General features: G+C 40.3%; 1 protein-coding gene across 5 annotated transcripts in view; it reads left to right on the top strand.

Annotated features, from left to right (window-relative positions):
- The window catches only part of LOC117306046 (dedicator of cytokinesis protein 3-like), a 100,317-nt gene extending 74,966 nt beyond the window's left edge, over positions 1-25,351 (top strand). For 3 of the 5 annotated variants that reach the window (XM_033790877.1, XM_033790878.1, XM_033790880.1), the window contains 9 exons: positions 545-628; positions 1,241-1,357; positions 2,107-2,234; positions 3,019-3,115; positions 11,268-11,351; positions 16,349-16,430; positions 17,764-17,937; positions 18,449-18,540; positions 20,981-25,351. In XM_033790877.1, the coding sequence (XP_033646768.1) occupies positions 545-628; positions 1,241-1,357; positions 2,107-2,234; positions 3,019-3,115; positions 11,268-11,351; positions 16,349-16,430; positions 17,764-17,937; positions 18,449-18,540; positions 20,981-21,601 (1,479 nt within the window). In that variant the 3' untranslated portion in view covers positions 21,602-25,351. The remainder of the gene's footprint in view (positions 1-544; positions 629-1,240; positions 1,358-2,106; positions 2,235-3,018; positions 3,116-11,267; positions 11,352-16,348; positions 16,431-17,763; positions 17,938-18,448; positions 18,541-20,980) is intronic. The other 2 variants (XM_033790879.1, XM_033790881.1) reach the window with 2 other exon arrangements.
- The last annotated feature ends 1,256 nt before the right edge of the window (positions 25,352-26,607 follow it).

Here is a 26,607-nt window from a genome sequence, read left to right on the forward strand (position 1 = left end):
CTCGAACACGTTGTAGCCGCGTCCTTCGCAGCTTAGCTCTTAGCTGCGAGTAAGTTTTAAGTTGCTTTAGAGGTGGACTGTAACGGTGCCATTAAAAGTCTGATTGTCCGTGATGGATTTGATGTCTGTGTTGGTAATGTATTCCAGTCTTTAATAACTGCTTTGGGAATGAATGAATGTACCCCCGGAAGTGATACAAATATGTTTGAGAGCGCCCTTACGCAGAAAAAAAATAAGGCACATTGAGTCTTAATGAAAGTTGCTTGCTTTCATATTTCAGTGTAACAGAGCGTCCAACTCTCCCTGATTCTGCAGAAAGTTCCCTGAAAATAAACCTACCACCCCGGTAAATTACTGGCTGTTAGCACTTTTACTTAATATCGGTATTAAGTTAACAATTTGCGGCGGTAAGGTACCCATTTTAAGTCTAATGCGAACACGGCTTAACACATTTGTCTGAGATCTGGGTGCTTTAGCTTCTACTTTTAGCATTAGTGCAAAGTGCTTTCAAAACAAGAATTATTTCATGTTTTTCTTTAATTAGGCCTTCTTGAGCCCGGAGTACAAGAAAGCCCATCCTGAAGACGGTGAGCTCTGCCTCAACCTTGAGAAGCTTCTTATGGACCAGGTAAGATTTCAGCCTCTCCAAGACATCCACAAGTGTAAATCTGTATAATCTCACCACAAAACGTTCAGACATTGCCAATGTTATTCATTTCTATAATCATATCTTACTAGTAAAAATGTCAACAGAAATAACATGAAACTTAGTTTTGTGTTTAGAAATTGGGATACTACACTGCTTAAAGGATTAGGATACTTTTTGTAACACAAAACACAATGTCCACAGATTTACATTAAATAACACTGTTGAAGATAATGGTAGTAGAAAGCGTACCTTAAAATATTACTTGCTGAGGTGCTATAGTTTTTGAGAAATTAGTAAAACAATGTCATGAAAATACGTTTTTACATGCTAAAATAATTTTCGTCTCATGAACACTGAGACAAAAGTAATTTTCATGACATTGTTTTACTCATTTTTCAAAACCTACAACAGGGAAGCTGTCTACTATCATTATCTTCAAACTGTGTGAGTGTAATGTAAATCTGTGGACATTGAGTTTTGTGTCTTAGAAAAAGTACCCAGACCCGAAATAAGAACAATTTTTGAAATAAGAACAAATCTTGATGATCAGCATTAAAGGATCTTATTGACCTGTTTCTTGATTGATTGCAGCTGAAAATACTGAAAGAGGGAGTGGACCTTCATGAACGTCTCTGCCCTGACGACCTCGCAGATTTCCAGAAGAACTTGGCCACTAAGCTGGTAGAGCTACGGAGATACTTCGGTCTGGTGAGTTCACCACAACCCTCGCTGTATTTTCCTTTCCTGTCAACCCCCCTCTCCCCACCCCAATGTTTGATTGACAACCACAGGCAAGATAATCTTCCTAGTTTAGTCTGATTTCCGATTTGTTTGGCCTTGGAAAGGTCAGCAAAATGGTTTTTAAAGTAGTATTAACAAATCTTGTAGAGTTACTTAAGAAGAAAAATACTGCTTTTATCTATTTTCTGCTTAGCAGAAATGAGCAGGATAACAGTCATAAATGGTACATGTGACATTGTATTTTGGCTGGTAACTGGAGTCCGGTAAGCAGAATTTGTTGTGCTGAGCCTCATTATGTGCTTAAGCAGCTCTTCGCAGGCCTTGTAGGCTTCGTTTTTGAATGGGCAAGGGCACCAAGACAAATTCTCCTCGATGATCAGGGGGCATGAAGGCAATCGCCTTCTTTGCCTCCGTCAAGTAGGGCAGATTTCACAGAGAGCTAATGATGATCGTAACTGCAAATCAATCGTAGTTGCTAAGTAAAGTGTGATGTCACAATACAAATCACTGTGATAATATGGACAACTTGTCTTACGATGGATTTTATTGCTTTGTGAAACCGGCGCCAGGCCTGTTTATGACATTGGCCCAGGGTGTAAATGAGGTCTCCGCTGTTTCCTGAGGGCTGTGTTAACTGATTCTTAAATGAGGTCTCCGCTGTTTCCTGAGGGCTGTGTTAACTGATTCTTATGCAAGTTGTGCACATTTATCTGCAGACGCCGGTTAATGCAAGAGTTGGGTCTAACCCGACCACCCCTACGGGTAAATCAAGAACCAATACAGCCTCCGGTATATTCACGTACAAACGAACAACTGTAGTAGGACAACCAAAATCTTCCTCAAGGTGAGTTGACCTGGGCCCATTTTCATGGCTCTGTTTACCGCCGAATTCTTCGCTTCTGATCACTTGATGTGCAAGCGTCGAATGTCTGCACTAGGTGTGTCAGTAAAGAATGCCTAGAATCGTGGAGTGCGCATGCGCACAAGCAAAAGTTCACCGTGTAATATGCTTCACGTAAAGCGCTCAATTTTCTGCTTCCGTAAGCGCTGACTTTTTGCGAATGGTAAGCAGAGCCTTGAAATAGGGCTTTGGTCTCAATGTTTGCTTCATTGAGGATACATAATACGGGTAGACAGGGTGCCGAGTGTATAGTTTACAACAAAATTATAACATAATGATAAGGACAAATAAAACAAAATACCAGTTGATCGTCTGGGTTTTTCCAACAAGAGGAGGATGAGGGCCTTTTTGTTTTTAATTTGTTATTGCTTTCAAAGGTGGCTGCCAAGTGAAAGAAATATCATTAGGCCAAATAAATAAAAGAATATCAGTTGATTGCCCCTCCCTTTACCCTTTTGTGAGGCCGCATCCTTGTTTTGATAAAAAAAAATATTTTATTTTTGCTTTTCTTTTTAGACAAATTTTCTGTTTATTCCTCATTAAACTTTCTAACATTTTATGGTGACTATGAAATGGAGAGCATTGGTGGGTAGTTTGTATAATTCTTTTGAAACCTCCCTTGGGGCTCTGGGATGGAGTTTCCTGCAAGTCTGAAGGGAAAACAAATCAAACACAAACTGAGCTCTTTTGTCATTCATTTTGGAATTTTTCTTTTAATGCGAAAAAGTGGGAAGACCTCATCCATTTCTGAAGAACCAGCAGGTACAAGTAAATTCTATCTTGATGGCATCACCGAGACTAACTCACAAGTGTCACCGTCTCAAGTAAGTCGTTTTCTTATCATTTATTAGTTCTTCTTTTCTCACGGACACAAAAAATCACAACAGTACATGTACATATATTGAGTTGACTTAATGGTATCAGCTTCTAGTGCTGTGTTTATCTCTATTGCAGGCCTGTGAAATCTCCGCTTAAAAGTGGATATCCGCTTTGTTATTGATCAGGCCAATTTTGTATATTTTTTCCCCAGAATTTTTCTTCTCATTCCTTATATATGCTTGGCATGCCTTATATAAGCTTGCCAATTATCACGTACGACTTAAATAATCTGAAATATAAGTTACTTGGACCAGCGAAAATGCGTAACGTGCGCTCACCCGACGTTACACGATCATTGTTACATCATGAAGTGTTTAAGCTCTTTTTTTAAGGGTCCACTCACAGGCCTGTTTATAGATGCAATGCAATACGTGTCATCGACCGTCATCTTTGATGTATTAACAAGGAACACGTGCACGCGCAGCGCGTACACACGTGCACTTTCCCTTGTTAATAAAGTGTACATCAAAGATGGCGGTTGATGATGCGTATTGCAATCCATCTGTTGAGAAACTCAGACCCGAAGCACAGAAGAACAGAAGCACCTGGCAAAGTCTCTCGTCCAAGTTTGAGAATTTGTTTGCCTGTATGTCTTGTATATTTGATGTTACAGGTTGCTTTTGCATCGGTCATGACCTGACATTCTGCGTTGTTTTGTTCCTACTCTTTCAATATTCCCGGACACTGTTTTTAGTTGGTTGTAAACAAGTCTCCAACTTTCATACATTTTCTTTTTTTCTTACCAACAATTTTTTGATTTTGTAAATTGATGATCTTTCTGAAGTTTTTTTCTTTTCAAAAGGGTGGTCACAACATGGGTGGCGGCATGATTTCAAAATTGATAGCTTTATTTACTTGAAGTTGTGCTTGTTGTAAGGTTATTTGAAAATACCTTTCACAAAATTCAGGTTTGCGACATCTCACCTGATTTTCTAGTGCAATAGAAAACTTGAAAACACAAGTTAGTATCAGTAATGGTAATATGTCTTTTATTCATAAGTTCAAAGAGTCCCTCAATACCCACTTTTTCACAGCTGCTTTTCATTAATTTTAGTGCGTCTTCCCTGCGCCAAACCAATGTTGCAACCACCCTTCTTTGCAATGTTTTAATATCTACACAGAAACTGCAATTTATTTTGTTATTGTATGTAGTTTTTCCTTCCTTGGCCTTGAGTTTTCTTGAATTTTTTGACTGCACAAAAACATCATTTAGTTGACACTATTAAGATTTTGGGGGCGAATGCGTTCATTGTGCTAAAACTAGGGTCAACTCCTATGTGTACGTTTTTACTCCCATAATGGCCGACAGAATATACAAATTGTATACTCTTTCAGAGCAAAATTTGAAACATAACGCCATCTGAGAATTAAGGGTCGTTAGTTCCAATCAGAATTTTCGCACCAGTCAAATTTAATGGCATTATGATTTAATATCATCAAAATTCAGGAATGGACTTAAAATTCAGGAATAGACTTGAAATTGTATGCAGACAATATATTTTAAATGTGACATCTTCAAACCTCTTTGGATTTTAAAAACGATTGTACTTATACAATATCAAACACAGTGACATCTAAATCATTTCAAATTAACCTTTAGAGACTTTGAATGTTGTCTCATTTTCATAAAGACTCTTTGGAAAACACATCAATCACAAAACCTATCTCTGAAAAGAACCCAGAAAAACTTGTATTTGAATTAGAAAACAGATTAAAAATATAGCTGTTTGGGTTTGTTATATCTGACAGTACCGCAAGTGGTTTGTGGTAGGTAACATGTATGGGGTAGGTACTATGTCAGTCAGGTGCTTGCTGCATGCTTGAGTATGACGGACCTTTCTTTTGGTTACCAAATTCAGCGAAAAAGTGTCAATAAGCCGGTGATGTATTTCACCTGTAATGAAAACAAAAGTTCTATTTGCATTCAAGATTGCCATTTGTCTGTAATGTCTTGTTAATTGGCCGTGTTTGAATTAGCGGCTTTGACTATAGCTTTGATTATTGCTAATACTCCCATCGCACTGATCGGGTTCTCACTACGCTCTGAAAAAAAGAAAGACTTGGTGCAAGACATTGTTTTTCACATTGTTACTAAACTAACGCAATCCCCCGCTCGCTCCCTCCTTGCAGCGCACATTAATATCCTGAGAACGAGTTCGGTGTGATGGGGTATAAGGTACATGTAGTTGCAAAGGATGTCCTATACTTGATGAAGCTGCTGTCTAGCCAAAGACGAATCCGCAACTGCCATTTCTTGCACTGCCTTACGAGTGTCCCCAGAAATATCAGTGTTCCAAGGATTTACATCAAGGCCCTTTATATAAAATAAGTAGGGTCAAAGCCTTGTCTTTCGATCCAAAACGAATCTTCTTCAGAGGCAAAAACAAGTACAAACAAAAACATGTTCAATCATAGCAAAAAGAGGAGCAAATGATTAATATGTTTATAGACACATGTTTTGGAATTTTTTTTTTTCGTTGCAAATGAAAGGTCCATAGACCTTATCGCAAATACTCGGGCGCGCGCGTTAGGCTTGGAATTAGGTGCATTCTGGTCTAGCTAGGGATCAAATTAATTTGATCCGTAGCTAGACCAGCATGCACCTCATTCAACAGTTAGCGATTGGGCAATGTGTATTTGCAAAAAGGTCTATTGAATGATGCACTGCCCTCGCTTGGTGGTTTAATGAAAACATAGCCTGGGCTACTCTCTGTATTGCACCATGGAATATATTTATTTCTTGCATGATACACTGGTTTTATTATTTTTTTTTTTGGGGGGGGGGTGCCATGGTCAGAAGTCATACAACTGTTAACTGCCGTGTTGCCAGGGATCACATTAACTGCCGTGTTGCCAGGGATCACACTGTTAACTGCCGTGTTGCCAGGGATCACACCCAAGTTTATGATACAGCCTTCAAGCAGCCTTTTAATTAATCAAGGGAAACTCACTGGTTTTAGATGTTAAATTTTCATCAGGATAAAGTGTTTCAACTTTTTAATTTGTTTATATATTTCTATACACCAATGTGTGTTAGCACTGTATACTCCGTACTTTCCCGAGTCCTGTGAACAATTTCACAGGTATACTTACTTGGGTGGGATTCGAAAACCAAGACCTTTGCAATTCTAGAGCAGTGTCTTACCAACTAGACTACCGAAGTTGCCCGGTAGCTAGAGGCAGTTTGAACCCACGACCCTTGCAATTCTAGAGCAGTGTCTTACCAACTAGACTACCGAGGTTGCCCGGTAGCTAGAGGCAGTTTGAACCCACGACCATTGCAATTCTAGAGTTGTCTTACCAACTAGACTAGTGGGGTTGCCCGGTAGCTAGAGGCAGTTCGAACCCACAACCCTTGCAATTCTAGAGCAGTGTCATACCAACTAGACTACCGAGGTTGCCCGGTAGCTAAAGGCAGTTCGAACCCACAACCCTTGCAATTCTAGAGCAGTGTCATACCAACTAGACTACCGAGGTTGCCCGGTAGCTAGAGGCAGTTTGAACCCACAACCCTTGCAATTCTAGAGCAGTGTCTTACCAACTAGACTACCGAGGTCGCCTGGTAGCTAGAGGCAGTTCGAACCCACAACCCTTGCAATTCTAGAGCAGTGTCATACCAACTAGACTACCGAGGTTGCCCGGTAGCTAGAGGCAGTTTGAACCCACAACCCTTGCAATTCGAGAGCAGTGTCTTACCAACTAGACTACCGAGGTCGCCTGGTAGCTAGAGGCAGTTCGAACCCACAACCCTTGCAATTCTAGAGCAGTGTCATACCAACTAGACTACCGAGGTTGCCCGGTAGCTAGAGGCAGTTCGAACCCACGACCCTTGCAATTCTAGAGCAGTGTCTTACCAACTAGACTACCGAGGTTGCCTGGTAGCTAGAGGCAGTTCGAACCCACAACCCTTGCAATTCTAGAGCAGTGTCTTACCAACTAGACTACCGAGGTTGCCCGGTAGCTAGAGGCAGTTCGAACCCACGACCCTTGCAATTCTAGAGCAGTGTCTTACCAACTAGACTACCGAGGTTGCCTGGTAGCTAGAGGCAGTTCGAACCCACAACCCTTGCAATTCTAGAGCAGTGTCTTACCAACTAGACTACCGAGGTTGCCTGGTAGCTAGAGGCAGTTCGAACCCACAACCCTTGCAATTCTAGAGCAGTGTCTTACCAACTAGACTACCGAGGTTGCCCGGTAGCTAGAGGCAGTTCGAACCCACGACCCTTGCAATTCTAGAGCAGTGTCTTAACAACTAGACTACCGAGGTTGCCCGGTAGCTAGAGGCAGTTCGAACCCACAACCCTTGCAATTCTAGAGCAGTGTCATACCAACTAGACTACCGAGGTTGCCCGGTAGCTAGAGGCAGTTCGAACCCACGACCCTTGCAATTCTAGAGCAGTGTCTTACCAACTAGACTACCGAGGTTGCCTGGTAGCTAGAGGCAGTTCGAACCCACAACCCTTGCAATTCTAGAGCAGTGTCATACCAACTAGACTACCGAGGTTGCCCGGTAGCTAGAGGCAGTTCGAACCCACAACCCTTGCAATTCTAGAGCAGTGTCATACCAACTAGACTACCGAGGTTGCCCGGTAGCTAGAGGCAGTTTGAACCCACGACCCTTGCAATTCTAGAGCAGTGTCATACCAACTAGACTACCGAAGTTGCCCGGTAGCTAGAGGCAGTTCGAATGTTTGAATCCTATGTTTTGGCAGCGGGTACTGCAACGATGTAATAGATGGTAAATTTGTACAAGGATAAAGACTATTAATTTTGGTTTGACTGTGGTTTGCATTCAGGAAAAAGTCAAACCCCTCATACATGTAATTTAGAAAATATCCGATGGATTCATGTGAGATGCAATGTTCAAAAGTGAAGGTCTCTTAAAAAACAAATACTTATATCAATATTTAGCAGAAACTTAATGTTGGATGAAAATGCACCTCTTTATGTTCTATAATTTTTGTAGATTAGCATTTTTTGTATGTTGGGTTGTTTGTTTGTTTGTTTGTTCGGCTTTTGTTTCCTTTCAATTTTGCGGGATTTTGGGCTATACCCTTAAACTTCCAGGGCAACTTTAAATTACCTCACACATTTATTTTTTGTGATTAAGTAGGGGTTATTTGATGAATGAGATTAACAAAATAAATTTTATAATAAGGATGAAAATGGCAAGGGAAAAGACAAAACAAATGGCCATGATTGAAATTGAATAATACCATGTAATTGCACATATATTTTGAGTGTTGAGAGGACAATCCAAAAGGCTCTTTTTAGAGCCAACATTTCTTCCAAGATTGATACATGGTGCACCAGAAATAATTACAATATTTATTAAATTTATCAATACCATACACTAGGATCCTTGTAATTTGATTGTTGCAAACTTCCAAATTCAATATTGGAGTCCAATATGGGTTATTATTGGAAGCTTTGCGCTTTGCATTTACACTACAGACGTTCTCACCGGTTTGTCCAAACGAGTGAAAGGTCCTGTCACAGCTAACATTGTTGGTGTCTACATGGAGTTGTCCACGTTGTTTAGAATTTGTTTTTCATAGATTTGTTAGAATGTGGCCGAAGTGGATGACTTTGTGTCTCAGTTTGTGCTGTTAATGTGAACAAATTTCAAATAACAAGGATCTCTGTGTGAGTTATATAAACAAAATTATTGAATGCATTTTGGTTCATGCAATGTCAGAGGAGAAAATCACTCAGTGAAATCTGGCTTTTTCTTTTCCCCCTTGTATGAAATGGAATAGTCCAGATTTCACCTTTCAAACTGTGATTCTGTTGTATAGTACATTGTATCTCCAGTGTGCTAACCCTTAACCATGTTAACCAAACCCAAATTCCATAGCGCTGCTTAATGGTAAGCAAATTTCCGTGCTTACTGTATGGCAGAAAAAATTGCTAAGGTGCAAGCGTGTTTCACAGGTTAGCAAGAAAATAAGGATGCCATCTTGCGCGTTCACCATGGATTTGCATTGTGACGTCGGTCATTTTTGTGCAGTAAGCAATGGAAGGTTAGCATGCCTCTTAGTGTGCTTATATGGTTAGCAGCGCTATGAAATAGAAATCGCACAGTAAGCACACACTCTGTCGTTAAGCAGCTGTATGAAATTGGGTCATGTTAACATTGCATCATTTCGACTTGTTACATAGGTACATGTTGTAGCAGCACATAATGCATGTATATGTGATATACTGCATTGCTTGTCTCGTATTTTGCTCGACCAATCATCTTCCCCCGTGAAAATAAAAGTCCTTGATTCTGAAACAAATCTTTAAAATGCTGGGAGGTTTTTACTTATTTATGTTAAAACCTAACAGTTTTTTTTTAATCGGATTCAAACGGAAAAAGCTTTCATTGTAGAAGACAAAAAAATGTCAAGGATTTGATCTGAGTGTTCGGTGTAGGTCTGGTTTCTTTGAAATCCAAATCATATCAAATGCTGCTCAGATGTTCAAAGGGAAGGTATATGTTTGTTAATCACTCTTAAAATTAATGGCAAAACAATCTTTTGGTTAGAAGCCTACAGCAGCTTCTGGTAGTGTAAAGCTTCTTGAGAAAAATTCCACAGGTGGTTTTGTTGAAAGATTTGTATGCTCTGAAATTTGATTATGAGAGTAAAGGCTCGGTCCCACTGCAGCGATAACGAGAACGATAACGATCACGACACAACACAAAGAGAACGCGTTCTATTGGTTGAATTGCTCCACACAGCATACGCACGTGCTAATTCAACCAATAGAATGCGTTCTCTTGGCATTGTTATCGTTATCGACGATACCTCAAAAATTCAACCATATTTTGCAGTAAAGTTTTGACATGTTATTTTATACTATGTACGGCCTGACATTTTGACCCTGACATAGTCTTCCTCAAAGGCTCTTCAAGCTTTCTACCATCATTGTCCTCAAACTGTGTAAGTTTAATGTAAATCTGTGGACATTGTGTTTTTTTTGTCCTACAAAAAGTACATTATACCCTTTAAAAATGGTTATTAATAGGGAATTCACTTTTTGCAGCTTGACTCCGACAAAAAGTTCTGCACAAACCGCCCTCAGCAATCTCTGCATGGTCTCTTGGCATGACTAAAAAAAAACCAAACACACTTTGCCTTTCATTGCTTGACCAGGGCTTTATATAACACACTCTTATATCTGCAGCACGCCACACTCAACAGGCTCAGGCCGTTAGAAAGGGAGCAGGCAATGAGACGAGGTCGGGCCACGGTGGCCACTATGCGTCAATATTCTAACGAGGTAGCCCCTCTTCTCCATCTTCCCGCACCCACCCCCCAGTCACTGATTATGTGCAACAAGGTGTGGCTGCAAGTTGCACACCTGGCACACCTGTTTGGCTTGAGTTAATTTTTTTAGCATGCAAAAAATGGCACAGAAAATAAAGCCATTCTATATAGGGTGAAGAATACCTTACACTCATACAGCGTTCCCACCTGACTTCACAAGGTGTAAAGTCGGCCATCTTTACGCCAATGATGAATCTTTTTTTAATGCACAGAGATTCGATACGAAAAAAACACGTTACATACACAGCGAGGGTACTTTAAAATTCATTTTTATATAACACACTCTTATTCTGCAGCACGCCACACTCAACAGGAAAAAAAAATCTACAGTTCTGTAAATTCGCCCCCCTCCCCGTTCCCCCCCACCATTCCCCCCCCCCCCCCCCCGTTGTCTGGAGGGGTACTGGGGATATTTTGGAGTTGTATGAAACTCCTTCAAATAATGATATCTAAGTGTGTGGTGGGGGAGGGGGAGGGGATACTTATTAATTCTTTGATACGCTTTCCACAACCCTCTCAGGGTTTTTAACCCGTGTGTGAAGCAATCTTTTTTTTCTTTTCTGTTGCTTAAATTTTAAAAAAAAACTTTTAAAAAACGCAGGCTTCATCTTGCATTATCAATGACTGTGCATGTTGGCATGTGAGCTTATAGAAAACAAACAAACAAACACCAAAATATCATCATTAATTCTAACTTAGATGTTAACCAAACTCCCACCCTTCCCTCGGTCCCTTCCCCCATTTATTCCCTGCCCCCCCTTCCCCCTCACCCTCCCTATTACAGGATGGACGCAAGGCCGGTTCTTCGCCAATCAAGAAGGGACGGGCCACCATAGCCGTTCCTCGATACTTGCCATTGAACAGTGAGGTACACTTAAGGGGGAGCAATCACATCAAATACATCTCGGGGGGGGGGGGGGGGGGGGAGGGGGGAGGGGGAGGGGAGAAATTCATTTCAACTGGCCAATCCAAACTTGATCATGCATTCTAGTCATCTTTATGTTTGTGTGATTTGATCAGTACAAGAACACGTCTCTCATTATCATGCACAGAATGACTTTTCTCTCTCTGAATTCTACACTACACCAATCCATCTTACACTGCATGAATCTCATGATGTATGCTGGCTATACAACACTATACAATTGTTGCACGCTGTGACAGGGTCCATGGCGTTTTGTACACCTGAAGGGGAAAATGGAACACGAGGCAAAGGTGTACAAAACCCATGTACACCAATCACAGCGTGCAACAATTGTTTTGTTATACCTTGGTAACATTAATATTCCTCTTCTCGAAGTTCTGTTGTCATCTTCAAACATTATTACGACGGACTACTCATTGTTTAATGAGCAGACGAACAAGAAACAATCCCTTAATGTTCCGTCGAACCCCCGGGTGTTTCGTAAACAGCGCTGGAAATCGACCAACACTGGGAACGATCAAGGTGATGTACAGCGGTGTACATCACTTTTCGTGTTACCCGACCCCCAACCTGGGGTGATCGATCTCGCCGCGACGTTTTTCCCAGCATGACTTGCTCAATCATAACCCCTGGAAGTGTATTCCAAAATATCCAAATATAAGGGATATTACAAATAGTCCTGTGGTTGATCCGTTCTGTGTCGGGCGTTAGACTCGCACACGCTGGATGTGCTGTGTGTAATAAAAGTCATAAACTTGCCTTGGCTTTCAGGTTTGCGTGACAAAAAAAGTGAATACGTACATCTTTATTCACACGTGTTTCGGCAAATAGAGCTTTTTGGAAACGCACAGCATTTCATTTTTTTTATCTCAAACTTTGTCAAGAGTTGAAAAACAGTCTGGGGCCGGTTACGCACTGGACTAGACAATATCATGATCTAACAGGGACTACAGGGCACTAGACTTAGATGACCATTGCATGGATTGGTGTTGCTTATTAATTACTAACCCATCTGGCTGACAACTTACCATCAAAAACTCGCCTTGTAATCATCTCAAGCTTCCCATACTTGCAAGGCAGTTTAACCTGGAAGCGGTATTACGCTAACCACTGTTTACCTATTAACCATTAATTTGCTACTGTGATTGATTAACTTGTTGGTGTCCATGACTTGCTTTTAAGGAATGCACAACTCATGGCATGCTCATTAAAACACAGCACACAGTCAACCCTCCTACTGTCTGACCATTCAATATCATCCACTGTGGTTTTGAGTATCAATAGATAAACTATGTCAGCCTTCAATGTGGCAATTGCATCTACACAGTACACTGTCAACCCTCCTACTGTCTGACCATTCAACATCATCTACTGTGGTTTTGAATATCAATAGATAAACTATGTCAGCCTTCAATGTGGCAATTGCATCTACATTTACACAGTACACAGTTAATCCTCTTACTGTCTGACCATCCAATGTCATCAACTACACATTTTCAAATGCATCTGCAAAGTAACACAGCTATAACGTTCTGAACTCAGGCGGTGTCCGAATTGGCGACTTCGGCTACAGCTACGGCTAGGGCATGCGTGTCTGCTATTCTTCAACACTGACAGACGCGCTGATCTAGCCGTAGCTGTAGCCAAAGTCGTCAATTCGGACACGACCACAGTTGTGTCACCATTCACAACCCTGCAGCAGGCATTGGAATAACTCACGGCACCCACAGCAATGGCCGTGGTGCCGGTGTGGCAGCCTGTTCTGTCCTTCATTAAGCAAACTGTGTACTAGACCGAGCCCCTGTATTTATCCGCTACAGGTCCTCGCTGTCAGATCCATTGATTTCATTGGATACAATCATTGTTCGATAAACGTGCAGTGACATAAATGCCCAAATACAAATAGTCACTGCAGTCAACACGGCCGCAATAGAAGTTGACAGCGCATCTCTATGTGAAATGACCGAGGTCAAAGGTTAAACTACACGCCGGTTTTGCAATTTTTAGGCCGGTCTCTGGCGTTATTCACGAGCCTGGAAGTGTGACGTCAGACGTTCAGGCTAACTGTACAAACTTCTTCTGATAGCCCCTTCTTTTGAAACATCCTCCTTCAGCCCTCGTTAGTTTCCCTCATGGAGGACAAGATCTATGTGGGACAGTTTTTCCTAGGACACTGGTGTGGTAAGAGATTCTGTCTTCTGATAGCGCCCTCTGTTGAATCATCTTCCTTTAGCCCAAATTGGGAGATTGCTTGCAGTACTGATCCAGATCCAGAGTTTCCCATATGGGGGACCAAATCTCTGGCGGACACAAAGGACACAGGCCGTGTGCTTTTGTTGTGGTGCCATTTGCAAAGTTCCAATCTAAATTTACAATTGCCCTCATGTACAGCCCCTTTACCAGAGGAAAAATCGCTTTGCCCCTTCAAGAGTGAAATTCAATGCTTGCTGCAGTTTAAGTCCCTATATTGATCATAACTCTCGGCAAATGTTCTGGAAAGTCGGAGGGTTTGATTGAACCTATGTACAGTAGGTTCATTTATTTCATGTACTCATAAAACATACATCTATCAATTACATACTGTGCCACCTGTTCATATTCTACTCCTTACTGTCAGAAATACTTTTTTGTATGTGTATTTCCACATTAAAATAGTTGGTAGGTTTGGTAAGTTCTTCTTTAAACTGAGAAAACTCGTTGTGTTACACTTTCTGTATAATTATTCTTTTCCTACAATTGTCAGATTGTTGTCTCAACTCTTAGCTCTTTAATTAAGAGTATTAAATGTATTTCACATCTTTTTAACGTATGATAACAGACCTACTCTAGTTTTCCCCTTTTAAACCTTCTTCCAGGATTTATTGTGTATTTTTTTCTGAAAGCTTACGGGGTCAATCTTTCCTCCTCCGACCCTGATCTGATCCCAATTTCATAGAGCTGCTTTTAAGCAGAAAAAGTTACAAAGCGCAACCAACCTTGCTTACCAGAATCGTGTTGCTCATTTCTGTTAAGCAGAACGTTGTTAATCAATATTTTCTGCTAAATTGGCTCTATGAAATTGTTTACTGATCGTAGTGACAGACCTGTGCTCAAGTTTCATAAAGCCTGAAAGCTCGGAAACTTGCTAAGCACTAAAAAATATTGCTTAGCAGAAACAGGTCACCAGCTAAAACTCCATAAATTTGACATTGTTATGACTGGTGCACCACTCATTTTTGTTGTTGCCCAGATTTTTTTCTTTTTCTAAGCAGGGTTATCTGCTTAACAGCTTTTTGAAACTGAGCCTTGTTTTGAACACTTACGTGTAGGATGTGAACCCGAGACCTCTCAAGGTCTCTCCACAACCATCAGTTTCTGTCCCTAGAAATGTCTTGGAACTACGAAATGAGGTTTCGTTGGTAATAGTTACAACAAACGAGGTGCCGGTGTGGCTGGAGATTCAGTCCCCCATATGGCGAACTGTGTACACACTTCTGATAGCGCCCTCTTTTGAATCCTCCTCCTCAGCCCACGTTCATTTCATAAGGGGGAGGGGAGGGGATAGAATCTCCAGTGGACAGAATTCCCTGGGACACCGGATTAATCAAAAAGATCCTTCCAAAAGATCCTTCAGATGCATGTGCACGTTAGGTATTGATTTACCAATAGGATAGTCAGATCCCTTTTTGGTATGTTAAGAATCAGTGCTCCTAATTGCTCTTGAAGACAGGATTCATGACAAAGATGGAGGATGCCTGATAAAAAGTATATCATCCAATCAGTGGGCTGGTCGATATTCCATCCAATCAGAAGTACCATTGCACTCATTTGTATTTCAGTGTCGTCATTCTCAACCATGAAGTCTAACCCATCACATTGGGCCAAATTGCTAAGAAGCTCTAAGCACAACCAAATTATGCTTAGCAGAAAAGGTTACCAACCAAAATGCCATGTCACATATTCAACATTTCTGACTGGTATCCTGCTAATTTTTGCTAAGCACAAAACTTGTGTCTGAAATTTGGCCCTGGTCAAAATCAGGAACCAACAGTGTTTCAATGGGAGACTTTCGGGGATGCTCTTCAGTGGCAGCAGACTTACTACGTAAATCGGTTACTTGTGGTAATATACACTGTGCCCAGAACTATACCAAGAATCTGTGCACATGTATGTCTGCTGTCACCTTAAAGAGAAGGCACCACAACCATGTGACAGTCCTGAATTTCCACAACAAACATTTTTCAAGTGGTCATTTGCAGCAATTAGCCGTTTGCGAGTAAGATTTCAATAAAGTTAGCCTGGAAAGTTCAAATGTAAGTGGTAACTATAACTGTGACTAAGGAAATCAGTGTTACAGAAAGTATTCAATCCACCTTACAAATGGCTTATTCAAACCCGTAAAGACAAGGAAAGAAGTCATGGGCCAATTTCACAAAGAGTTAAGACTAGTCCTAACTTAGGAGGAGATATTATACACCGGTTCCTCTTCTGGTCACTCACAGGCCCTCGGGGGAATAGAAGTACACTAGTTACCAAGTTATGCCAGTCAATATGTGTTTTATAATACACCTCGGTCTTAAATGTGATGTAAGAAAAGAAATCTGGAAAAGAAAGGAAGTTTTGTAGTTGCTGTCCACGGTTTAATTCAAGAGAGGGCGCTGTAACCAGCCCCCTTTTCAAAGACTAGTGCCCGCCTGGGTTCTGTTCCTGCAAAACACGCTGGCGTGATCACTAGACTATACTAGTTCATCCTACGTGACCGTGTTTCAGCCACCCATAATACAGAACAAGCAAGAGGTGCGTTATAATAAAACTTAAAGCTAGTCCTAAGACATTTAAGAGGACGAGTAACTCCAGATAAGACTGGTTTAACTATTTGTGAAGTCCACCTCTTGTCTCTCTTTATGAAATTGAAATTTCCCAAAATGACTTCATTTTGAAACTATCTTTTCTTGGCCCAGACTGGTTCCAAGACCAAGCTGCAAGTCCCCTGGCCGCTCAAGAAATCGGATTCCTCCTCCAGCATACCGGACAGATCAAGTAGTAAGTTAAATGCTAGTTCTTTAGATTTAGGCTTAGATTCTGTGCTCAAAACGTGCGTAAACTCAAGGGACAGGTCCTTTGAACATGCTGGACCATTCCTTTGGAGTTACCCTCACACATTTGGGATAAACGCACCGTGGACACATTTATAGACAGGTTGATATTTCATTTGTTTGAAACAGCTTTTCAACAGCAATTCCCCCCCCCCCCTTATCTTATAGGGTGCGTTTGTTTAGCCCCGGTAATCACTCGGTTGAGCCCCTGATGACAAGAGCTAAATGAACGATCACTCACCGCTCTAGTAGTGAAGTCATGCACCTGGGGCCAGCCCCCAAGTGACCTACTCCACAAGCAGGGCACTGGGGGCTGACCCGGGTGAGCCCATGGAATGACGTCAAAAGCTATTCAAACGCACCGGGGGGAAGACCGGGTCAACCCAGGGAAGCTAAACGAACGCACCCACTGTTCCCTCTTCTCTCTTGGTTGTTTCTCCTTTCCATATTGAAGTTTTTTTTCTGTTTTTTTTTTCAAGCGCTTTGAGCACCTTGTTGGATGAATATTGAGCAATATATATTGAACAATATTATGTGCATTTCCTTGCAAGCAATTTCTGGTTGCTATGGTCTCTAAAGAGTTAAAGGGTATATGTACTTTTTGTAGGACAAAAAAAACACAATGTCCACAGATTTACATTAAACTTGCACAGTTTGAAGATAATGATAGTAGAAAGCTTCCCTGAAAATATATCTTGCTGAGGTGGTGTATTTTTTGAGAAATGAGTAAAACAATTTCATGAAAATAATTTTCATCTTAGTGATCATGAGATAAAAAATATTTCAGCATGTAAGAACCTATTTTCATTACATTGTTTTACTCATTTCTCAAAAACTACAGCACCTCAGCAGGTAATTTTTTAAGTTACGCTTTCTGCTATTATTATCTTCAAACAGTGTAAGTTTAATGTAAATCTGTGGACACTGTGTTTGTGTTACAAAAAGTACCCAAATCTCTTAAACAAATAAAAAGAAGTAATATTTGGCTCTATTTCACTGTGTGTCGTATTATTAGTATTCTAGTAGTTCTTTGTTCAATTCAATAGACTTTTTTATAATTCCTTGTATCGAGTATCTTTGTGCGGTGTTTCTTGAGCAATATTTGTATACTTCCTTTTGTAACTTTATGATATTTGTGATGCTTTTAAAGACACTGGACACTATTGGTCTTCTTTTTGGAGAGTATTGAAGTTTCTTATGTCTGATGTCTTATGTACGCTTTGCATCATTAAAATTGAATTGAGTTGAATCATTGAGCCCTCTGTCATTGCATTTTACAGCTGCATCTCTCCAGTCTCCTGATATTCAAGAAACTGGAAGTCCACGATCTCTCACCCCGACCGATAAACATCTTAAGTCTCCTCATAAGGATAACCTCCTTAGAGAGAACTACAAGGGTCCTACCCTTCCTCCTAGGTACAGCAATGGGTCCAGACCCAACTCGTCTGGATCAGGTATGTATATTTACAATAACAAACAGGTTCTTATATTGACCGCACGCACGTCACACACGTCGACTGCCACGCTCACCATTTTGCTGGTCAATAGGTTCGAGTGTAAATGCCGCGTCGCCTAAAATGCACACTTCACTGAATAACGTAGAGTGACATTGCCCCACAAAATGTCGCATCCAATATTATTCTGATGATGACGTCGGGTGAATTGGGTCAACATGTAGGATTTGAAACTTGCATGGTGGAAATACAATGTAATAAAGGTTTGCAGTAACAACATATGATGATAATCTCTAAATGAGTTAGGGTGGTTCTGAAAAGAACCGTTGTTTCAAATCGACGTAAAACAATGCCTTGGAAAGTCTTTACTATTTTGCAGTGTATTTTTCATTTAATATAATATAAAAAAATAGATTTAAAAAATTGTATTGCGCTTCCATACTTTGGAAAGGCACTATATAAATGTATGTTGAATAATAATAACAATAATTTTCCCTTTATGTTACCATAGTAACGAGTAGTTCATCAACCACCAGTTCACGGGATGACGCGGGGGCTGCCGTGGACGATCCCAATGCACCTCCAGCCTTGCCAGAAAGGAAGGTACGTCTATCCATTCTGATCACAGTCATCTCTAATTGTTTTAGGTTCGGGTTTACCCTTACAGTACACCGATGTACATGTATACTCAGTACTTTCCCGAGTCATAAGAAAAAAATCACATGCATATTACTCAGGAGGGGTTTAAACCACGACCCTTGCAATTCTAAAGCAGATGCCTGACAAACAAGACCACCAAGATTGCCCGGTAGCTAGAGGCAGTTCAAAATATATATGGTTTGGCAGCGGGTACCGCAACGATTAAACAGATGTTAAATTTGCGATTGAAAATAATATTCTTTATCCCCGCTGCAAATTTAACAACCTTTTTTGACTCTTTAAAGACAGTGGACACTACTGGTAATTGTCAAAGACCAGTCTCCTCACTTGGTGTATCTCGACATATGCATAAAATAACAAACCTGTGAAAATTTGAGCTCAATCGGGAGTTTGCGAGATAATAATGAAAGAAAAGACACCCTTGTCACCACGAAGTTGTGTGCTTTCTGATGCTTGATTTCGAGACCTTTTAAAATTCTAAACTTGAGGTCTCGAAATCAAACTCGTGCAAAATTACTTCTTTCTCGAAAACTACGTCACTTCAGAGGGAGCCGTTTCTCACAATGTTTTATACCATGAACCCCTCCCCATTACTCGTAATCAAGAAAGGTTTTATGATGATAATTGTTTTGAGTAAGTGCCAATAGTGTCCACTGCCTTTAACTCTCACTTGATTGGTGTCAAAGAGTTTGCTTATCATTCAATTCTAGGCTTTCATTGGCTGCTTTTAAATCTTCTACACTATTTTAACCCTTTTGATACCATTTACTGTTAGATGCAGAACTAACAGGTACAACAACAAGTGTGTTCCCAGCTTACTGCTTTAAAGGGCACTTTGGCTGATTGGGATCGTGCCTTCACCATATCATTGTCTTTATGCATTTATGTTACTAAAATATAAATATTGAATTGAATTGATTTGTTGAACAGTGCTGATTGTTTGACTTTGGGCTACCAGGCTAGCCAGGCTAGTCCTGTTTTGCCCTTTTAAAATTGATGTGTATTGTCTGGTCATATTTTTTTTAAAACTCTTTAGGACTAATACTATTTTTTTGTCTATCCTGTGTTGATCCTTTTCTGCCCCCTTTTTAAATTGATTGTCAATAGTCTGGTCATATTTGTATATATTATTCCACTTTTCTTTGTTTCCCATTTTTAATGTATCTCTGTTTTGTGCAATTGAAAACAAATTCTTACATATCTGAATGGTCTTTGAAGGGTTAATATCTGGTATTATCTCAACTCAGTGTGCATTAGATTAGGAATGACAGACTTCCATGGTCACAGTGTTTAAGTACACTCTTGTTAATCCCAGGCCAGCTTGAACTGGGCTGTCTCTGTTCCTAATTCCCTGATGTTCCCTTTCCTGCCCTTACCCAATCTACCATTCTCTCTCATCTATTCTTCAAATGTTTTTTTGTTGTATCTAAACCTTTTATGTCGGTCACCTTGATTCAGGACCAGTGCTTTAGGTGCTATTTATCCTGTATGCCTACAGGCAGTTCTGTAAACTATGCTTTTTGTCTTTTTGTAGCTAATTAACTTTTGTTTGCAAGTATTGTTTCTGTACTTTGTAAAATGGCAGAATAAATGTAAATAGTTACTCAATTACTGGCAACTGAACTGGCCCAAAATCTCTACAGACACTGGACACTATTGGTAATTGTCAAAGACCAGTCTTCTCACTTGGCGTATCTCAACAAATGCATAAAATAACAAACCTGTAAAAATTTGAGCTCAATTGGTTGTCGAAGTTGCAAGATAATAATGAAAGAAAAAACATCCTTTCTTGTCACATGAAGTTGTGTGCTTTCAAATGCTTGATTTTGAGACCACAAAATTTAATTTTGAGGTCTCGAAAACTACGCTACTTCAGAGGGAGCCGTTTCTCACAATGTTTGATTTATCTCCATTACTTGTAACCAAGTAAGGTTTTATGGTAATAATTATTTTGAATAATTACCAACAGTGTCCAATGTCTTTAAGACAAACCTATATTTACATGATTTTTTTAACCACTGGGTTTAACTTTATTAATGACACTAGGTTTCTATTTTTAGCATTGCCAGGTTTCTGAATTAGTGTGTATCCTAACTGTTTTTTACTGATTATATATAGTTAATGTGCCAGTAACTATAAAGGGCTTTTAAATGTTTGTTCTCTACAGTTTTAAAACTGTATGGACTGTTTTTGCTTTTTTATATTTGATTGATAAGCGCCTAGAAGCATGTTTCATAGATGGACACTTAACAAATTGTCATTATTATTGTTATTGTCATTAATACCCTTGCATGTAGGTTTATACTTTCTTCGGTTCTTCATGTAAATAATATTTCATTTTATTTTATTCCCCCTCCCCCCCCAAAAAACCCCCAAAAACTAGCCTGCCACTCAGGTTGATTCCTCCTCTCCACGATCCATCTTAATCGACGCAGCAAAACCCTTACCTCATGAACTACCAGAGAACGGAGACACCTCCCCACCCCCTCCTCTCCCTACCAAGAAGATAAGCATTGGAGGGGCTAACCCCATTGCCGCCTCAAGACGACGAACAGGGTACGACCAAACGCCCCCGGCGATACCAATCAAGAACCGGTCTCATTCCATATCATCGACCGTCAACAGACTGAGCGATGGTGATTACTCCCCAAGATCCTCCTTAGGCGAGGGAGACGAGGCCCCTCCGCCCATCCCGAGCCGGCCTGAGAAACGTTCCCTCACCAGCCCATCTGGTATGGACGTCGCCCCACTGTCGCCCAGCCAGCATTCCTCCATCCCACTATCGCCCGGTCTGCTGACTCTAGAGCCGATTCCAAGCTCGCCGCCCCCGCCTAGTATACCCCCTCCGGAGCTCCCTGAAACGTTACCGGCTCAGGTTGAGAAACTTGCTGGTGAGTTGAAAACTGAATCTAACGGTCGGTTGAAGGTACCCCCGCCAGTCCCGACGAGACCTAAGTCCAGAAGAGGCTCAACCCCCAACCCTGAGCCATCGGACATTGCTTAATCTATTTTGATTTTCAGTATCAGTAGGCATAGGCTTTTTTTTTTTACAATCAGGGATACAACCCAAGCTAGCTTAACCCTTCGGTGCACAGATTAATGCTAAGAAAGCAAAAACAAACACCATGTTCAACCGTGTTTCTCTCAAATTTTTCAATAGCACTCTTTGTTGAACATCACACCAAATGAAAGCTCTACAATCGCTTTAAACAACCGAATCAGGGCGTTATATATGGGGTTGTAATATTTAAGTTATGACTGTTTATAAAAGTCAAATTTAACTTGTTTTTGGTGGTCACTAGCGACCGCCTTGTGCACCAAAGGGTAAATATTCACAGGTATATTATCCCCCATGTTGTTACACACATGCTCAGACTGAGGCTGTATGGGCAGACTAGACTTGCTCTTGGGCTTTTCGCCAACGGAGGTTGCAAAAATAGACGACCACAGTGTAACTATGTCACACAAATTTTTAAACGAAGTGTTAAATTTGTTGGAAACAAAGCAACCAATCGTGATGTTCTTCCTACTTCCTAATCATGTCCAGATATTTTTGCCCTAGGACATGTTGGATACATTTTTTTAAGAATAAGGCCTGAGAATTCTATAAAAACCTATAAGCTATGTTTACATGTACGTCAGCGCTTGTACTTAATAAAATGTTCCTGTTTTTTTCTGAGCACCAAAATATCATGCCTGTTGTGTCTAAAGAACAAGCAATTTGCTTCTGGTGGGTCCATTCTAATGTGCGCTAATTAACTCAGTTTTATCATTCACTCTTAGCTTTCTCTACTCAACGGTGGTAATTGCATTTAGAAAATGCTTGCTTGGTGTCCCCTCATTTCAAAGCTTTTTAAAGTATCCAAGCGAGGGTTCGTTAGCTATATTCTCTCTCTCTCTCTCGTTCTCTTTGCTAAACAGTTCATGTTTCTTTTTGCTGTTTGACATCAAAACACAAAAAATATACCACAGGTTTAACAGAAGAGGAGTTACGCAGCCTAAGATATGACAGTCTGTAAGATATCACCATGACAACAACACAACAGCCAGTGAGGTACTGTTTCACACATTGTGTCTCCCACGGTGGCGGGCTAACTGATTTGTAAAAAAAAAAATCATTCCTTCTTCATTCCACACTTGCCGTCCTTTTTTTTTTAATTCTCCTTTTTTTTTAATTCTCCTTTTTTTTTTAATTCTCCTTTTTGCCAAACTGTGAATGTGCATTTTTGTTGAGTATGTAAAAGTTAAATGTTTCGTGCTGTTCTTGAAAGAGCATGTGAAATTTGTGGAGGCAGTTTTTTTTAAAAGAATGTACATCATCAGGGTTCCAGCATTTTGAACCTGTGCTTATGGTTAACCATAAGTGACGACAAAAACAGAAATTCTCTTGATTCTAAGCGTTTAGAACAAAACAAAGTTACTTAGTTTCCCTAGGATTATTGTACTCTCTGTTGAGAATGACAGCAGCCAAATACCTATAACTTTGTGACGCTGCAGGTAGAGAAGTCTAGATTTTTTAATGGCAGACCATTGTCAGACAGTAGATGAATGTAAAGTCAGCTCAACGGATGAATCCAATTGGGAGGCAATGATGTTTTAAGCCAGAAGTGCAATGTTAGCGAATGGTAAACATAATCATTAACATTTGTGAACACTGCACTTCCAGCAAAAAAATGACACTGTGACCTCACAACGAGATAGGGTCTGCGGCTGTGCCTATTGCACACAATATCAGCTCTGCAGAACACTCTATTATTTCCTTTTCTAAGGAGGTCCCCTGTGGGGATCAAGTTGAACAAAGAAAAAACGTTGTGGGGACCTTTACTCAATTGTGAAGAGAAAAAAAACAGTAGTGTAAATGCCTACCCTGTGTTACCACTGGTATCCCACTGAGGTTTTGCCAAACGCATTTATTTTGTTTTTAGCATTATTTTTTGCTGGAACGGTCCATCATAATTGTTCCCAGATGTGACTGATGTCTTATACATGTAGTCAACTACAATGAACAGACATGGTTAATGATAGATAATGCACACTGTTCACGCGACAAACAAATCAGATATATCATCGTTTACCAAAACTTTCACTAAAAACAGCACACACTTTGTAGTAAGTGAATTCATTTAGAATTGGAACTTGACTGTTTGTATTTATTTGCCGTTACTGTTAGGTCAGGTTTTTGCAGTGAATTTAATTTGAGACAGTTTAAAACAGCAAGCTCCTATAAATAAGGAAGACACTCAAAGCACCTTGCATGGACATGAACTTTAAGTAATTGTGACTGTACCGATGCAATTTATCACTTCATTAATGTTATAATTTTTGTTTATCTGAGGTTGACATGAAGCTGTCGTTATCGACCATTGTAGCAGAGCAAACCTATATTTCTTCCTGTGTAACCTTTCTACTGTCTGACCATTCAATATTATCCACTGTGGGTATGAGTAATATATGCACTATGCCAACCCAAAGTATAATGTCATGTGATGAACGCATCTACACATTACACAGTCATCCCTCCTACTAACTAACCATTCAATATTATCCACTGTGGGTATATGAGGAATATATGCACTATGCCAACCCAAAGTATATTGTCATGTGATGAACGCATCTACACATTACACAGTCAACCCTCCTACTAACTAACCATTCAATATTATCCACTGTGGGTATATGAGGAATATATGCACTACATGTATGCCAACCCAAAGTATGATATCATGTGATGAACACATTACGCAGTCAACCCTCCTACTAACTAACCATTCAATATTATCCACTGTGGGTATATGAGGAATATATGCACTACATGTATGCTAACCCAAAGTATGATATCATGTGATGAACACATTACGCAGTCAACCCTCCTACTAAATGACCATTCAATTTTACACACATTAGTAAAGAAACACCATGCCAACCCAAGATATGGTAGCATGTGGTGAATGCATCTACACAGCCAACCCTCCTACTGCAGCAGGCATGCAACTTTTCCTTGGATCAGCTGATTTCCTCTTTTTAATCTCAGTTTTACCATTCAAAATTGAAAAAATACTATACACAATCATTGATCTTTTTTAGTGAAGTTACAGTTGCATGCCTGAATACTACATGTATAACACTATTAGGTTTGGATAAATCACATCCTATCCAGCCAAACCAAACAGTGCAGTGCCATAGTGTCCACAGGTTTGGATAAATCACATCCTATCCAGCCAAACCAAACAGTGCAGTGCCATAGTGTCCACAGGTTTGGATAAATCACATCCTATCCAGCCAAACCAAACAGTGCAGTGCCATAGTGTCCACAGGTTTGGATAAATCACATCCTATCCAGCCAAACCAAACAGTGCAGTGCCATAGTGTCCACAGGTTTGGATAAATCACATCCTATCCAGCCAAACCAAACAGTGCAGTGCCATAGTGTCCACAGGTTTGGATAAATCACATCCTATCCAGCCAAACCAAACAGTGCAGTGCCATAGTGTCCACCATTTTTCAATAATGCTGATGGAGTTCTAATGGTTGGTCATTAGATGCAGTCAGAGGGTTGAATGATGTTTTCTTGCATGTAAAAAAAGGACTTGTATTCATTGCAGTGAAGCCCTCCCATTGCATCCATGCCTATTGACTTTGGTTCACATCCATGCCTCTTACTTCAAGATGCCTCTCTTTTTCCATCTTAAAGGCACTGGACATGTTTGGTAATCGTCAAAGACCAGTATTCTCACTTGGTGTATCCGAACATATGCATAGAATAACAAATCTGTGAAAATTTTGGGCTAAATTGGTCATCGATGTTTCAAGAGAATAATGAAAGAACGAAAAAAAACCTTGTTGCACGATTTTGTGTGCTTTCAGATGCATAATAAAAGGCTTTAGCTGAGGTCTTTTATTATTATCTGAGGGAGAAATTACTTCTTTCTCAAAAACTACGTTACTTCAGAGGGAGCCATTTCTCATAATGTTTTATACTACCTGTATCAACAGCTCCCCATTGCTCGTTACCAAGTATGTTTTTATGCTGACAATTATTTTGAGTAATTACCAGAGTATCCAGTGCCTTTTAGGCTGGTTTATAAATGAGAAATAAGGAGCATTATAAGGGCATTGTCTAATGAGGCAATGTTTACAGGCAACCAACTGCAGTGCCATGCTCCAGGGCCAAGGCAACCAACTGCAGTGCCATGCTCCAGGGCCAAGGCAACCAACTGCAGTGCCATGCTCCAGGGCCAAGGCAACCAACTGCAGTGCCATGCTCCAGGGCCAAGGCAACCAACTGCAGTGCCATGCTCCAGGGCCAAGGCAACCAACTGCAGTGCCATGCTCCAGGGCCACTAACATGTAGGTAGCACATGGGTAAATTTTCCAAAAAATGTCTTACAATCCCAAAGATTAATATGTAAGCAATCTAATTTGAATGGACTCTTTCTTGGATATTGCCTGTAACTGGCTGCCTGTAGATTGCCTCATGTGACTTCCCCCTAAGGAACAATAATGCCAAGCACAAAGTCCATCATTCTGGTTTATTGAAATGTTCAAGAATTTGACCAGATTATTTTTTAAATGATTTGTTTTGTCATGCAAAATCACCTCAAATAAGGCTAAAAGCCACCCTTTGTAAGGGGCTACATGAAAAAAATAACTCATAAGGGGAGCTGATTCAAGGAATTTATATTCTAGATTATAGGTGAAGGGTAACATGCACTGGGCAAAGAGTTCCAAAGAGATGCAGTACAAGAAATATAGCTGTTAGAATGGCTCTTTATTCTACATGTGTGTATAAAAATATGAACTTGCCATCCTCCTTCCCACACCACTTTGTTTCATTGCATCTTACATGATGTATTGCATTCCTTCTTCATCTTCATTCCCAGCATCATCTTCACCCTCCTTCTTTCTTCATTCTTAGCTCAGAGACAAATGCTCCTGCAAAGCTATTAGGCATGAAATTTTTTTTTGCAAAAAGTAAAGATGAAACTTCCAAACACACTAAATGTTGCATAG

Source organism: Asterias rubens, chromosome 2 (genome assembly GCF_902459465.1).
Source record: "Asterias rubens chromosome 2, eAstRub1.3, whole genome shotgun sequence".
NCBI classification, from domain to species: domain Eukaryota; kingdom Metazoa; phylum Echinodermata; class Asteroidea; order Forcipulatida; family Asteriidae; genus Asterias; species Asterias rubens.